The 16,238-nt window shown below is 43.6% G+C and overlaps 1 protein-coding gene across 2 annotated transcripts in view; it reads left to right on the top strand.

Annotated features, from left to right (window-relative positions):
• Positions 1–14,012, top strand: part of KMT5B (lysine methyltransferase 5B) — a 42,680-nt gene extending 28,668 nt beyond the window's left edge. For both annotated transcript variants that reach the window (XM_081936023.1, XM_081936024.1), the window contains exons 9-10: positions 1,883–2,079; positions 11,596–14,012. In XM_081936023.1, the coding sequence (XP_081792149.1) occupies positions 1,883–2,079; positions 11,596–13,067 (1,669 nt within the window). In that variant the 3' untranslated portion in view covers positions 13,068–14,012. The remainder of the gene's footprint in view (positions 1–1,882; positions 2,080–11,595) is intronic.
• Positions 14,013–16,238: the final 2,226 nt, after the last annotated feature.

The raw sequence follows: 16,238 nt of genomic DNA, 5'->3' as shown, positions 1-16,238 counted from the left end.
GCGACCCGCCGATCCGGGAATCAAAGGTGCAACCCGGGGAGCTGAGGAGGCGCTCCCACCCTTCTGTATGGAGACATTTTGAGAGCGACAATCCTCTGGCTGTAGAACTGAGGGGACTTGTCGTGCGAGGAGGGCTTCGGAAGGAGAGGCGCTGTCACGAAGGGGAAAGAGCATATTCCAAAGCTGGCCCGTCTCCCTCAGGTTCCCCTGTCGCCCTCCTCCTCCTGCGGTTAGGCGTCCCGAGCCAAAGCTAAGTCAGGCGCCGCCAACCGCCTCAAAGCGAGGGGTTCGGGGATGCCCGAACTCCCCCCACGGTCTCCACCCGCGGCCGCAACCGACGGCCCCTTTCCTTCACGGGCAACCGGAGGGAAGGAAGGAAGGAAGCGAGACAGAGGAAAGAAATGGACCCCATCCTGGCGTTCTCGCTCCCACACGACCAAAGCTGCCCGGGCTCCGCCAACTCCCTTCCCCAACATGGCCGTGAATCCCCCTCCGACAGGGAGAGAAACTTTCCTGCACTTCGCCGCCCCCTCCATTAGATGCTTCCATTATCCACTGCGCTTCCCGACCGACCACCCGACCCGCTGCAGCCCAAGCGCACCGCTTACTCAGAAACCGAAGCGCGCCTTCCCCAGGTCTGCGGCTAGCCGCTCTCCCTCTTCCGCCTTTTTCAGTTTTTCCCACGGCACACCAGACACTAGTGTGCCGCGGAACAGTGGTTGAAAAACACTGCCATGATGGACCTTTTTTACAATTTCCCACCCTGGTGGACAGCCCAGTCTTTAGTACGTCCCAGTCTGGCTGCTGTCTCTACAATAACAGGAAAATGGGTGTTGGTCATTGCCTGATACGCTCATTTTCTGGTAGAGTAGAGACAGCAGCCAGCCCCGCCCTTGTATTGGTCACGCGAGGGGATTCCTTGTGCGAAGGAGAGGGAGAGAGAGATACAGTGACTTTGAACTTTCACTTTTTGCTCACAATTCTCCCTTGAGTCTACAGTTTTTCTTCATCTGAAACGGGAGGAGCCACAAGGGCCCAATGATATCATAAGTGTAGATTCAGTCCGATTGGTTAATGGACGGAGCATACCCAGTCTGGCTGCTGTCTCTACCAGAAAATGAGCGTATCAGATAAGGACTAACGCCCATTTTATTTTATTTTATTTTTATTTTGTTCAATTTTGCACTTCGTTATTTCTGGCATGCAAATAGAATATTTTAAGATTAGATGGTTTACCAAAATGTAACTATCCCAAATTCTTCTTTTTCTGTGTTAATAAATATTGTTTGACATCTAAAGAAATACATGAACATTTAATATACTTTTAATTTTAAACTTCATATCAATTTAATTTATGGCTTTCATTTCTATTTTAAGCTTAAAGTTGCCAGGCAGTTACCTGATTCATAGTTACTCAGCTTCACCAAAATTACTTTATCCTATACCATTTTACTAAGTATGTATTGAGTAAAAGACACCTTCAGATCATATCCTCCGTATCCTGAAAAAATAATATAAAAATATTTTCTACAGAACACATGTTGATTCTTCCAATTAATATTGTACTGTCATCATATTTAAGGAAAAGTTAGGTTCTAATTTTATATTATTATTAATGAAATATAGTTCATTAAATTGAGGAAGCATACTTCACTTGATATATACCAGTATGAATTTTTAAGAAAGAGAAATGCTAGAGGAGTATCTTTTCAATTTTTTTAATTAACTTCTCTTAAATTATAATGGAAGAATTTTAACTATACAAATGATTATTTTCTTTAAAATACCAATACAGACCCAGAATTCATACGATTTAATTAGCTTTCATTTTATTAATGTTATGTATAGCATAATTAATATGTATTACTCTTTTTTTTTTTAGACGTGGAACTGGTGCTTTTAAATCAAGAGTGGGACTGCCTGCACCTACTCCTGTGATCAATAGCAAATACGGACTCAGAGAAACAGATAAACGTTTAAACAGGCTTAAAAAATTGGGTGATAGCAGTAAAAATTCTGACAGTCAATCTGTCAGCTCTAACACTGATGCAGATACCACTCAGGAAAAAGCTAATGCAAGTAAGCAAGTGTCAAGAATATTTGGAAATGTATTTTATGTAAGCATTCTTAACAAGGTAGAGTCTTCACAGATCTTCTAAAGACAAAACAAACATTTTAAGCTTTATGGTGGCAAAGGATATTAATCAGTAGCTTAGAGTCTAATGAAATAACTAGTGATTGCACTTTTTCCATTTTTTAAAATATTTAATATACTTTTTGTGTAAAGAACACAAAAGGAACAGAAATAACAAAAGTAAACAGGAAAACAGAACAAAAATATTTATTATTTGTGCTATTTACCTCTGTATTAAGCCAGAGCTGCAAATGCTGCAACAATGATGCCCACACGTGTCTGCCCGACATGTGGCAGAACATTTCGTGCCCTTACAGGCCTTACCAGCCATGTGCGGACACGTCATGCACAGATCTGTTAGATGTCAAGGTCCTCTTCGAACACGATGGATGAACATCATCAATTCAGTATTTAATGTTTTGGATACTAAAAATAATAAAAGTAATAGATAATAATGCATTATTAAAATATACAATCATAAATTACAGATTCTATTAATACAATAATTGATCTAGGTATCAGTGGCTCCACAATTCTTGAAGGCTTTCTGGAATAATCAGATTTTTATCAGTTTTCTGAAAGCCATAAGAATGGAAGCAATCCTTTCCTCAGGAGAAATTGTTCCATAGGAAGTGAGCTTCCTCGGAGACTACTTCACTTGGCATATAGAAACCCTTAGCAAGTGCTCCCTGGCTGTCTGGATTGGACAGAAATGGAAATACTACCTCTTAGATACTTAGGTCCTGAAACAAGTTGACCAACACTTTAAATTGCACTTGGAAACACCTGCAGAAAAGGTGTAATGTGTAGGATCACGGCTTCCTAGCAAACACTGAATTCTGGACCAACTAAAGTTTACAGATGATCAGGGGCAGCCCATTCACAGCAAATTATAATAACAAAGTAATAGGGAATTAGTAAGAGTCTTTGAGGTTGTGAGTACAACTCCATCAAAATCAGATTTGTTTCAATCTTGGAATCAGATATTTAAATTAACAGTTATCCATCTTGCTTGAATGGAATCTCGGCCTCTTTTTCCCCACTGTCAAACGTCAGAACTTCCACTGCATCTCTTTTTGTGCCCAGAACAGAGCTGTACCACTCAGTATCATCAGCATATTGAGGGTACTTCACTCTGAATTAACTAATAACATTTCCTAATAGTTTCATTTAGACATTAAATAGTCTAGGGAAAGGACCAAGCCCTTGGACATTCCATAATGAAGTGTATGTAGACCATCATTTATCCTCTTATCACTACAGATTGGGCCCGCCCTTTTAGGAAGGACTTCTTAAGGAATGAAGACCAGGGTCCCTTTCAAGGCTGTAGGATTCTCCCCTTTCATCAAGAGTTTACTGTTTGAAACAAATATTCAGAAGTTGCTATGTAAATAAAGAGGACAGAAGCATTCATTAAGAAGCATCTTGCAAAGAGTATTAAGGACAATTCCTCTGTTATTATAGCCTGTCTCAATATAATATAGTTGTGGTCTTGCTGTCAAGTGTGTTTCCTGATCTGTCTTGAAAGACTGACATGCAGGTAACATTACTAAGAGAATTCTAGCCACTTCCTCAAGATGCACAAACTTAAAACCCTTTCTTATAATATCATAGGATGTTACCTATGTCATCTCAGTAGTTTTCTTCTCCAGGGCTTCCAACTCAGAGTGAACAGAAGTAATTTTATCTATTAAATGCTGTACCAGACAACCATAATTCATACTAGTTTGTGTTAAAGAGTTCCGGATATCCTAATTAGTGGCTAACATTCTGCCGCCTCACTCAGATAGAAATAACTGCACTTTGCTGTCCAGATCATCATAGAATAGTTTGAACCTGTATCAAACTCCAGCCATATTTCTTCTTTGCTTCAAAATAGAGAAACTTAGCCAGGTTTTAAAGATATTATTAAATATTCAAATTTGGTAATATTGATTGGTTGTTTTATTACATTGATAGAGTGCAAGTTTATAAACATAAAATGAACCATTTCATTAATCCAATGTGGTAACTCTGGAGTCATACCCTCTTTTTAAGATTCAATGGTTTTTGCTGCTTTTCTTGATAAAGATTTAACAGAATAACAGAGTTGGAAGGGACCTTATAAGTCATCTAGTCCAACACCCCCCAACCCACTCTGCTCAAGGAGACCTACACCCGTGATGGCGAACCTATGGCACGCGTGCCACAAGTGGCACGTGGAGCCATTTGTCAGGGCACGCGAGGCGCTGACCTGTTAGCTGGCCAGCGCGCATGTGCACGCTGGCCAGCTGAATTCACCTTTTTAAAAGCTATTTTTCGCCTTCCCTAGGCTCCAGAGGCTTTATAGGAGCCTGGGGAGGGCGAAAAGAGCCTCCCCCGCCCCCCCGGAGGCTTCAGGGACCGTCCCTGAAGCCTTCGGAACGCTTAAAACCACCCTCCGAGCAAACCGGAAGTGACTTCCGGGTTGCTCGGAGGGTGGTTTTAAGCGTTCCGAAGGCTTCAGGGACCGTCTGAGGCTTCCCTGATGCCTTCGGAGCGCTTAAAACGACCCTGCGAGCAACCCGGAAGTCACTTCTGGTTTGCTCGGAGGGTGGTTTTAAGTGCTCCAAAGGCTTCAGGGAAGCCTCCGGACAGTCCCTGAAGCCTCCGGAGGGTCGGGGGAGGCTCTTTTCGCCCTCCCCAGGCTCCTATAAAGCCTCTGGAACCTGGGGAGGGCGAAAAAAACATGTTAAAATGGGGGGGTTCGTGCATTATGCGTGCATGCACACTGGGGGGGTCGCACGTTGCATTATGGGTGCGGCACGCCCGCACACGACCTCCCCTGCGCTCCCCCCCACTTGTGGCACGCGAGCCAAAAAAGGTTCCCCATCACTGCCCTACACCAAGCATATGATTTCTTCATATAGTGGTAAATTCCAATTTATTGATATAAAATATACTTGATATTCCAAGTACTTTTACATTTTAAAACAGCATTATGCTGATAATATATTAAAAATATGAAATGAAACCAAACTCTGTTGAGTCAAGCACTAAATAAGTGACTTTCCATTCACTTATATAATAATGAGGTTTAAAAATACATATATTTTTACTACAATTTTTCCATACAATAAAAATATACAAAAAAAGGTGAAAAAGTAAGGAATGAAAAAACTTACTTTGATGCCTTCTACCTTTCTTTCTATCAGGTAATTATCATCCTAATCTTTTTGTTTTAAGTCTGTATTTTTTCACCTAATTAGACTGGTTACCTTTGCCATTTTTGCAGGTTCAGTTAATTTTATAAACTGTTCTTTCGCTCTATTAGTTTTTCGATTTTGGCATAAAATAACCTTGCAGCAGTTACCGTACAATATTAATTTCCCATATTTCTTTTCTAACATCACATTCACAAAGTCCAATAGCCATAATTCTGATTTGATCGTGGTAAAATGGGAGTTCTGAAGGCCACATATTTCTGTAAAATTGCCCCATTAAAGGTTAGTTAACTGTATGTATTGGTGCAGTGTTGATACAGTCTGTACAGGGTATCATATCCAGTGCATTATTTTAAGTGCCCAAATTATAAAACTTGTTTAGATTAGTGAATAAATACAGAAGTTTTTCCTTGATACATTTATTATAGCTTTTAAACCCATTATGAATCACTCCCTTTATTTTCCATGTAGGATGTAGTCCTGCAGTAAGCAAAAACATTATTTCTCCTGTGCGCTGCTTGGGGAATCCAAGCATGGGTTAACTTTGCCATTAGCCTAGAGACTGAGTTACGTAATTGTTGACCACGCCTCCTCTGACTGGGGTAATTCAGTTTTTTAACTCAGTCCAGCCTAAGGAGACGTAAAAAAATTCTCTTCTAGGACATTAGACAAATTACTTCCTATTTCTTTTTGTTTATTCCTTATTATTCTTATTCAATTAGTTGTTCTTTCTGGATTTCTTTCATCTGGTTTTATTTCGTGCATTTGGACTGAATTGTGATTCAAGCAAGCGTGAGCCACGTTGTCTGCTCGTTTCGACAAGCCGCAATTACACTGGGCTAGACTTGTTCCCGTTGGTGTTTCGGCGGTTCCCCTTAAGGCTCTCACGGCCGGGGTGACCAGACCATTGGAAGAATTGCAGCAGCTTGCTGCTGCGGATGTGAGTCGGTTCGCCATTCTCTGCCCCGCGGGTGCCGCGGTGAGAATAGGTTCACCTCTCTTGCATCGGTTTGAGCGGCTACGATCCGCTTAGAGGGCGCGATCGGCCCAGTGTGACTCGTCGCCTCATGATTGCAGCGCTGCTGTTCCCTTTGTATTGACTTCGGTCGTGTCGGCTGCAGTTCGTACAGCGCTTAGTAACAAGCGGTCGCCATTTTGTCAACATTTGAATTTTGCGCCATTTTTTTTGCCATGGCAGACATTTTTGATGTCGCCTCTCTGAGCGCCGAGGGACAGCCAGTTCGCCATTTTGCCACTCCAGCGCACATGGTTTCTTTGCAAGTATTCAGAATCATTCCAATTCGGCTTTCCGGCAATCACCTCTGATCTTGGCTCGTGAGCTGAGCCTTTCAACTCCTTGTTAGTAACTATGGCTGATCATTCCATCTCCAGAGGCAGTGCTGGGGCTTCTACCTCTTCCCGCTGCACTCCAAGGCTGCCGGCACCAGTACTAGGGTGGAAAGAGCCACCACTAGGGCCGCTAGTCATAGGGCTCGCACTTCATCCGCGGCTCCGATTAGGGCCGCCGAGCGCAAGGACAAGGCTAAATCAAAAGCCCCCTTGGCCACCAACAGGTCACTTCCGGCTTTAGTAGCTGAAGGGCCCTCACCCGGTTCTCCCATTTATTTGACTGGAATACAGGGTTGATCTCCGGACCTCCCTATCCCACTAGAACTGGCAACTGAGGAAGGGGAATTGGGACCCCAATCTCCCCCCTGTCCTTCTGAGGCCAGCCCAGCCTCAGCTTCAGTGCCCATGTGTTCAGAGCCTACAGCCACGTTTACCCCCACAGCTGCTGGGCTGAGACTTGAGGAAGGTTCTGAGTTTAACCTTCCCCCTGCATTACAAAACATGATCTCAGCAGCCATCACACAGGGCGTGGATGCAGAGTTGCATCCCCATCACCGCTTCCCTCAGTTTACAGTGAAGGATCAGTGTTAGGTGAAGAGGAAGGGGTGGCAGACCTGGAACTCTCTGATGACGAGGGCCTAGTGCAGGACAAGCAGGCATTTTCCGGCTTGTTCCGGCCTGCTTTATTTAAATCTCTTCTATACAAGGCCAAAGCAACGACCAATATGGGCGGCACTTCCACCCAGGCTAGTACCGCGGTAGGATTGATCCCACAGAGTGCTTGTTCACTGAGCAGGTACTGGAACAGGATGCCATTCCCTTTCCAAAACTGTTTTCAGACGTTCAAAAACAATGGGCCCAACCAACCGCTGTTCCCCCACCTAGCAATGGGGTCAGGAAGCTCAACACCTCTACCCCTGAACTGGATGGGATTCTCCAATTCCCTACGGTGGACCCTCCAGTTGCGGCCTTGGCTTCTCCAGCCTTGATCCCATCCAAAATTTTGGAGGGCCTCAAGGCTGAGGACCGTAAGGCCGAGCTGGTTATTCACAAAACGCACCAGGCAGCTGCCTGGGCTTTGCAGGCTGCCACAGCAGCCTCGTTCTTCAACAGGACTTCGCTAGGGTGGCTCAGACAATTACAGGCTAGGTTTGCTCCTGATGATATGCGTCTCCACCAAGACGTCAACAAACTGGTGGCAGCGCTAGAGTTTTCCTCTGATGCTACCCTTAACATGGCCAAATTCGTGTCTCGAACGGTAGTGTCCAATATTGCCTCCCGTTGCTTCTCTGGCTCCGCCATTGGCAGGCAGACCTACGTTCCAAATGACGCCTGGCCTCCACCCCATTCAAAGTTCATTTTTTGGCATGGCATTAGACCCTACCTTAATTAAGTCGAGGGACAAACGTAAAGTCCTCCCGTTGACCAGTAGACGTACAGACAGGAGACAACAGCCCTACAATAGAAGGCAGCCATTTCGGGCTGGGGATTCGGGGTACACTATCGCCCCATATAACTCCCAGTACAACAGGTCCTATACACAACCTCAGGATAGGACCCAGGACCGTTTCGGGATCAGGGATAGGGGCCGGCAGCAGAACCAGCAGCAGCCCCAGGCGCGGCAGCCATTTCGTGGTGCCAACAACCGGTCCTTTCATAGATACCAGTGACTCACACGCCTAACAGCCTTCATCCACCAGCGGAAACCACCTCCGACGCCTGGACCATCCAAACCATGAGACAGGGCCTCACTCTAGAATTTCTCACCATCCCCCCGAGGCGTTTCATCAGGTGCCCTGTACCCAGGTGTCTGATGGACACCAAGATCCAACATCTATTGTCAATCAATGCCATAGAAAGTGTACCACAGTGGCAAGAATGACTAGGCTTCTATTTGATACTATTCCTAGTCCCCAAAAGCTTGGGAGGATGGCGGGCCATCCTAGACTTGAAACGGCTCAACTTGTACCTCAAGTATCAGAAGTTCAAGATGCAATCTCTAAAAAGCATCCTGACTTGCATTCGCCAAGGCGACCTGATAACCTCCATGTGCCGATACATCCGGCACACTGAAGATTCCTAAGATTCCACTTTGCCGGGCGCCATTTCCAGTGCTGGGCACTACCATTCGGCCTTTCTTTGGCCCCGCAAACCTTCACAAAGTTGCTGACGGTAATAGTTGCGTCTCTTCGATCGATGCCAATAAGAGTCAATTGCTATTTAGACGACATCTTGATCCTGTCATCATCAGGCACACCGGGACCTACAAGTCACAATCGACACTCTGCAGTGTCACAGATTCATCCTGAACTTCCCGAAGAGCCATCTGCACCTGACCAGGTCATTATTGCACCTCGGAACTCTTATCAACTTGGAATTATGCGAGGTAGCATTATCGCAGAAGAGACATCAGAACCTGTAGACCCTGGTGAATCATGTGCTACGACGGAGGTCGTTACCGTTAGCAGTTCTTTCCCAAATTCTCGGGGAAATGGTGTCATGCATAGATATAGTTCCCTGGGCACAATTCCACGCGCGCGCGCTTTAGTGGTTCCTGCTCCCTTTCCAGAGGGCTCACACCAGCCACTCGCAGACCAAGGTTACCTTGCCACCCAAGGTGCTACGATCGCTCCGATGGTGGACATCATCCAAACTACTCAAGGGATGCCCCTACAAGGAGCCAGACTGCATCGTAGTAACGACGGATGCGAGCCTATTCGGCTGGGGAGTTCACGCCTTGGACCGGATGGCACAGGGACACCAGACTGCCCAAGAACTCCAGAACAGCATCAACTGGCTGGAGCTTCGGCCCATCCGGCTAGCCCTCCACAAATTTCGGGACCTGGTGATGGCCGACCATGTGTTAGTCCTCACCAACAACATGGCCTTCAAGGCTCATGTCAACCGCCAAGGAGGCACGCGGTCCTTGATGTTGGAAGCGGAGAGACTTCACCATTGGGCAGAGAACCGCTTATCAATTCGAGTGGAGCACATATTGGGCACAGCCAACACATAAGCGGATTGGCTGAGCAGGGCCACGGTGGATCAGGCGGCATGGCGTCTCCATCCGGCCCTGTTCCAGGAACTTTTTCACAGGTTCGGCTGGCCCGAAGTGGACTCTTTGTGCAGCCTCACAACTTGCAACTGCCGAGCTTCACAGCCCATGGCCGGAAGGCGTTCTTTACGCATTTCAACCTCTACCAATCATTCCATTTGTTATTCAGAAAATCCTGGTGGAATGGGCGGACGTCCTCTTGATCGCTCCAATGTGGTCATGCCGCCCCTGATACGCCGACCTCGTCCATCTGTCTGCCTCACACCTCTGGAGAATACCGGACGATTGGATACACCTCTCCCAGGGACTTCTCATTCATCCGAACCCCCAACTGCTACAGTTAGCCGTATGGCACGTGAGCGGGCTATCTTGACTCAACAACACTTTTCTGACAAAGTCATCAACACAATCCAGGCAGTGCGACGCCCGTCCACAACTCGCATCTACGAGGCTACCTGGCTGGCCTTCTGCAGATGGTGTCGGACAGCTGGCCTTGACCCGATCAAGACATCCGTACCACAAGTATTAGACTTCTTCCAAACCGGCATGGACAAGGGACTAATGCCCAACACCCGCCGCCGCCAAATTGCGGCTCTATCAACTGTGATTGGCGGCGGGCAGAGCCGTTCCCTGGCACAACACCCCAGGGTCTGATCATTCCTGAAGGGCGCATCGAAACTTAGGCTGCTTGTTGTGCTTCGCTACCCTACCTGGGACTTGTCTCTGATGCTCAGGACCCTCACGGCTGCACCATTCGAACCCATCCGCACGATCAGTCCTCGATTGTTGACCCTTAAAACTGTCTTGGTAGCAATTGCATCGGCTAGGAGGGTGCCGGAACTGGCGGCGCTGTCGGTCTCCGAGGACCTCTGCATCATCCATCCGAACAGAGTCGTTCTGCAGCTGGACCTGGCGTTCCTTCCAAAAATTAACTCTTGGTTCCACAGAGCACAAGAACTCATTCTTCCAGACTTCTTCTGCCCGCAGCTTCACATCCACAGGAGCGGCGGTGGCATCACCTTGACTTTCGGAAGGTGCTCTGTCGTTATGTGAAATGCACTGCATCATTCAGAAGGTCGAAAGCGCTGTTCGTGTCCTTTCAGCCATCAGCCATGGGGCAGAAGGTGTCCTCACATACCATCGGACGCTGATTGAAAGCGTGTATCGCCCTTGCCTACGACAGTCAATCCCGACCGCTTCCCAGATGCATCACTCCCCATTCCACTAGGAGTGCTGCTACCACGACAGCCTGGGCGACACAGGCCTCAGTGGAAGACATCTGCAGGGCGGCAACCTGGTCATCACCATCACCCTTTATCAGACATTATAAAGTTGACATGTATGCCTCGGCTGAGGCTTCCTTTGGGCAGCAAGTCTTGCACAGGATTCTTTCGCCACCTAGGGCCCCCGACCAGCCTAGAGCCTGCCCTTGACTTCATTGCTTTGGCATGTCCCATGCTTGGATTCCCCAAGCAGCGCACAGGAGAACGTCCGTTGACTTACCTGAACGGTCCTTCTATGTGTGCTGCGAGGGGAATCCAAACCCACCCTCGTCTTTGGCTGGTTGACCTTTGCCTACTATTCCAATTGTTGTTTTACTTACCTCTTAACTATTGCATTCCGTGACATTTGTTCCATCTCTTGGATCGGTTGAGTCTTCGTACAAAACTGAATTACCCCAGTCAGAGGAGGCGTGGTCAACAATTACGTAACTCAGTCTCTAGGCTAATGGACAAAGTTAACCCATGCTTGGATTCCCTTCGCAGTGCACATAGAAGGACCGTTCAGGTAAGTCAACGGTCATTCTGCACATTTTGATATCAGTATGAAGGCATGATGAACTTTTTAAACATTTATTTTGTTTAATCCTACAGCTACCCGCAAATCTTCAATTGGTGTAAAAAAGAACAGCAAGAACAGGACATTAGCCAGGCAGTCTATTTCAAGAATTCCAACTTCATCAAATTCTACCTCATCCAGACTAACTCATTTAAATAATTCCAGGGTACCAAAGAGACTGAAAAAGCCTGCAAAGCCTTTACTTTCAAAGATAAAGTTGCGAAATCAGTGCAAAAGGCCAGAACAAAAAAATGCATCTAGGAAACTCGAAATGGGAAATTTGGTTCTTAAAGAACCCAAAATAGTTCTGTATAAAAATTTGTCCATTAAGAAAGAAAAAGAAACAGAGGGACCGGTGAAAGTTGCAGTGTCTAGTGGCTGCTTAACAAGGCATGCAGCGCGAGAATATAAATTAAATTCAGTGAAAGGTGCTCATGAACCTGGGGAAATATCACCCTGTACATACATAACACGGAGGTCAATGAGAACACGAACGAATCTGAAAGAGACCTCTGACTTAAAGCTTGAACCAAATATGCTAAACAGCTATAAAAACAGTTTGACAGGCATGCAAGCCAATAGCTTGGAACAGCAGTCTCATGTGATTCTGGAGAGTGAGCAGTCTCTCATGGCAACACAGAAGGCAGAGGGGAGGTGTCAGAAGAGTGAAAGAGCTGTGGCCAAAAAGAAATCTCGACAAGGGAGACTGGTGAAGCCATTGGCAAAAATGGAGGAAACGGATTGTGCGCATACATTGACTGGCGAAGATAAATTGCCAGATTTGATCAGTTCGCGTTCTGAGCTAGGAGAGATAAACAGTGTAACGGATTCAGCCATAGGATATAAAGACTGTATTCCTGCATCCGGTGGCTGTTCCTTTGTAACTTCTGACACTTTCAAAGTCAAAGAGCGCTTTAGAACTGCAAAAAGTAAAAAGAAAAGGCGAATCACAAGGTATGATGCACAACTCATTCTTGAAAACAGCTCTGGGATTCCCAAACTTACTCTGCGAAGGCGGCATGATAGTAACAGCAAGACTAATGACCAAGAAAATGATGGAATGAATTCTTCAAAAATAAGCATCAAATTAAGTAAAGACCATGAGAAAGATAATAATTTATATGTAGCAAAGCTTAATAATGGGTTTAACTCAGGATCAAGTAGTAGTTCAACAAAATTAAAAATACAGCTAAAACGAGAAGAAGAAAATAGGGGAACGTACTCAGATGACCTTCATGAGAACGGAGTGTGTTGCAGTGATCCTCTTTCACTACTAGAGTCACGGATGGAAGTGGATGATTATAGTCAATATGAAGAAGAAACTATTGATGATTCTTCATCTGCAGAAGAAGAGGAGGAGGAAGATGAATATGAGGATGATTTTGAGGATGATTTTATTCCTCTGCCTCCAGCTAAACGTTTAAGGCTTATAGTTGGAAAGGATTCAATAGACATTGACATTTCTTCCAGGAGAAGAGAAGATCAGTCTTTAAGGCTCAATGCATAAGCTTACAGGTCTTAAACTGAAGGTGTCCATTTTTTGAAAAAACAAAATTCCAGACAATTATTCTTCAACTGATGAACTTTCTCAAAATGTTAGTGGAAGCACTTCTTTATTGTTTGTTCACTTATATCAACATAATATTGTAGAAAGTGTACAGCATATTGACTCCTTAAGTCAAGTTGTGCAGATTTTTATTGTACTTTTTAATAGCCTTCTTATGTGCAATTCTGAGTTAGAGAAAATGCTCTATTGTATAAAATAAAGGCTCAAGCATAATTACAAAAATGCCATCAGATTTTTCCATGAAGGATAATTAAATCACAATAATGTGGCTAAACAATTTTTAATCTGTCAAGAGCGTTATTTTGCTCTTACATCTGACTAAATAATCTAAAAGAAATCATAGTAGCAGCCTATTAAGGTTTCCTAGTATGTTAATATCACCAGCAATGAAATACAGCTTTTCCGTTTAATTGCTAGATGTTTTCCCCTCTGAAGTTTGTCAGTTTTAACACTGTATGCTGTCCCCAGACGTACTGTTTGTGGCCTTTGTTATAGTAGCAAACCGTTGGTTTGAAGTCAAATTGATTTCTTAAAAAAAGGTGTTGACAGTTTGCTGACTTTTAGTACATTATATGTACAAGAGTAGCAGTATGCAGAATACAAGTTTGGATGGTGTATTTATTTCTTGTTATGTAAATTAAAACACCTTGTATTTAACACTTTTTCAATACTTTTAGATAAAATTGTTCTTTGCAAGAATGATTGGTGCTTATTTTTTCAAGAACTTGCTGTGAAACAATGTGATTACAACAGGCAACATTTATCCAATTAATTGCAGCCATTCTAATTGGATCCCCATAGTTTTCTGTTGCACTTGTAAAAAAAATGCTACGAAGAATTTAAAGAAACCTATTCACTTTAACTTATGATAGTTTTATGAAATTTTTTAAAAAAGCCTAAGTCACAGCTTTTGTTCTGTGGTAATCTATAAAATGTTTGTCTTTTGAGATCCAGTGTAAAAAGACTGAAAAAGAAAATGTACATGTTGTAAATATTTGTGTGTTGTGCAAAATTTTGTCATAAAAATTGATAACTTACCAGAAGGGTTTTTAAGTTTAGAAATACATTAATGCCAATAAATAGGAAATTATAAACATAGTTTTAAGCTCTGACCGGTGGACTTTTTTTTTTTTGTTCTTGGGCTTGTTTAGCTCATATCCTGAGATTTTAAGTATTTGTATAGTTTTTTTAAATCTGTTTTTTAGAGCTAGAATGAAAAGTAACAAAGCTGTAATATTAACAATGTATTTGATCTTAACCTCATTATTTTTAATAGGCATGTAATCAGGGCTATTTGTCATTGTCGTTCTGTGTGTAGAATTTTGCACAGAATCATCAGGTAGGATACCAAATTCCACAGAACATTCATCTCCCTCTTTCTAAGTTTCCAAACCACTTGACTTACTAGACATATGTTTATAAATAATTTTTTCAAATCTTATAAATTTGGGAGTGACACAAGTAACACAAATTGGGCTCTATTGAATAGGGAGGTTCTTGTGCAATGGAAAATTATTCCTGTTAAGCCTTCTGTAACCACATGCAATTGCTGAGTTTCTGAGGATAGTTATCGTCTCTTCCAGTTGTACCACTTTACAGTTGTAATTCTCATTATTACCAGTTGTTTTTAGACCTACCAATATCATTACTTGCCAGAAAAAAAAATCTAGCATGGGCAAAAACAAAAACAAAAAAAAGGAAAAAGCAAAGGATTATTAATTTTGCAAACAGTAAATACATTCATATATTGTTTGGAGTGGAATTTGAGTATAGTAAAAACAATTTGTGACTAAACCTTTTTGTTAACCATAACACTTTGTAACGACACCATAATTGTGCTTGTGCTGCCAAGAAGAACCTATAGTAACATGTATGCATGTGGTATATGGTATTATATAAGACTTCTAACGTTACTGCAGCACAACCTTCTACAATGTGCTGTCTTACCATTAAGATGATGTACAATTCCCAGGATATCTAACCATGTACTCACCCTCTGGAGGACAACTACCTTAGTACTGATGCCAAACACTGTACTGCTGTGGTTCAAGAATTGCATTGTACTTTATACATTGTTCTGGTTCAGGGGTGAAATGCTCTGAAATCTGCTACCGGTTTGCTTTGTGCTCGCTTTGCGCACATGCGGACCGCAAGCGCTGAGAAGCCTTTTCTGAGTTTGCAAAGGTAAGTAGAATAGCAGCAGAGGAACAGCTGTGCTGTGCAATTTACATTCGCTAGAAAGCAGGATTTCCTGCTTTCTAGCTAATATAACTCGTGCTGCACAGTTGACCGTCAGAACTTTTTTTAGCATTTTTTTACTACCTATTCCCCCGAACTGGTAGTAAAAAAATGCTTTAAAATGTAGGAAAAAAATTACTACCATCAGCTGTGCCGTGCGATTTCTAGCGAATATAAATCATGCGGCACAGCTGATTGTTGCACAGCTGGCTACCGGTTCGTCCATTTTTTACTACCAGCTTGGGCAAACCAGCCCAAACCAATAGCATTTCACCCCTGCTCTGGTTGAATTAAGGATCAGCCTGTTTGCTTGGCAGCAGATGGCAGAGTGATTTTTTAAACTAGGATATAAGTGCACATCTTGAAGAATCTGTTCGAGTTACATTGGCAGAGCTATTGAAATAGTTTATCTCTAGAGAAGTTGCATCTGAGAGCACCCTACTCCCTCATGGTACAGGTGGTCCTTGCCTAAGAACGGCTCTATGCCTGCCATGCAATTACTGTGCCACAACATCCCACAGGTACATCCCACAATCACCCTTTGCAACCTTCATTGCCAGCATCCCACAAGCGAAATCAGGGTGCAAGCCAGCAGAAGGTTGTAAATGGTGACCTCATGATGTCATTGTTAACAATGGTGCAGGATTTACTTAATAGCAAGTACAATCACTAAATCACACATTCACATGACATCTTCACATGACATCCTGATTTATAACTAGTTTGCTTAGCAATGCAAATTCCGATCTCGATTGCCATCATTAACAGAGGACAACTTGTACAAACATCAAGACAAATGACCCTTTTTTAAAATTAAATTTAAAATGTCCATTTGTACTACTTAAAAGTACATGTAGAAATTTTTAAGATAGA

This window comes from Natrix helvetica (genome assembly GCF_964273705.1).
Source record: "Natrix helvetica genome assembly, chromosome: 1".
Classification (NCBI taxonomy): domain Eukaryota; kingdom Metazoa; phylum Chordata; class Lepidosauria; order Squamata; family Natricidae; genus Natrix; species Natrix helvetica.
Note: the sequence above shows the minus strand (reverse complement) of the source record. Positions and strands in the feature narration are given on the sequence as shown.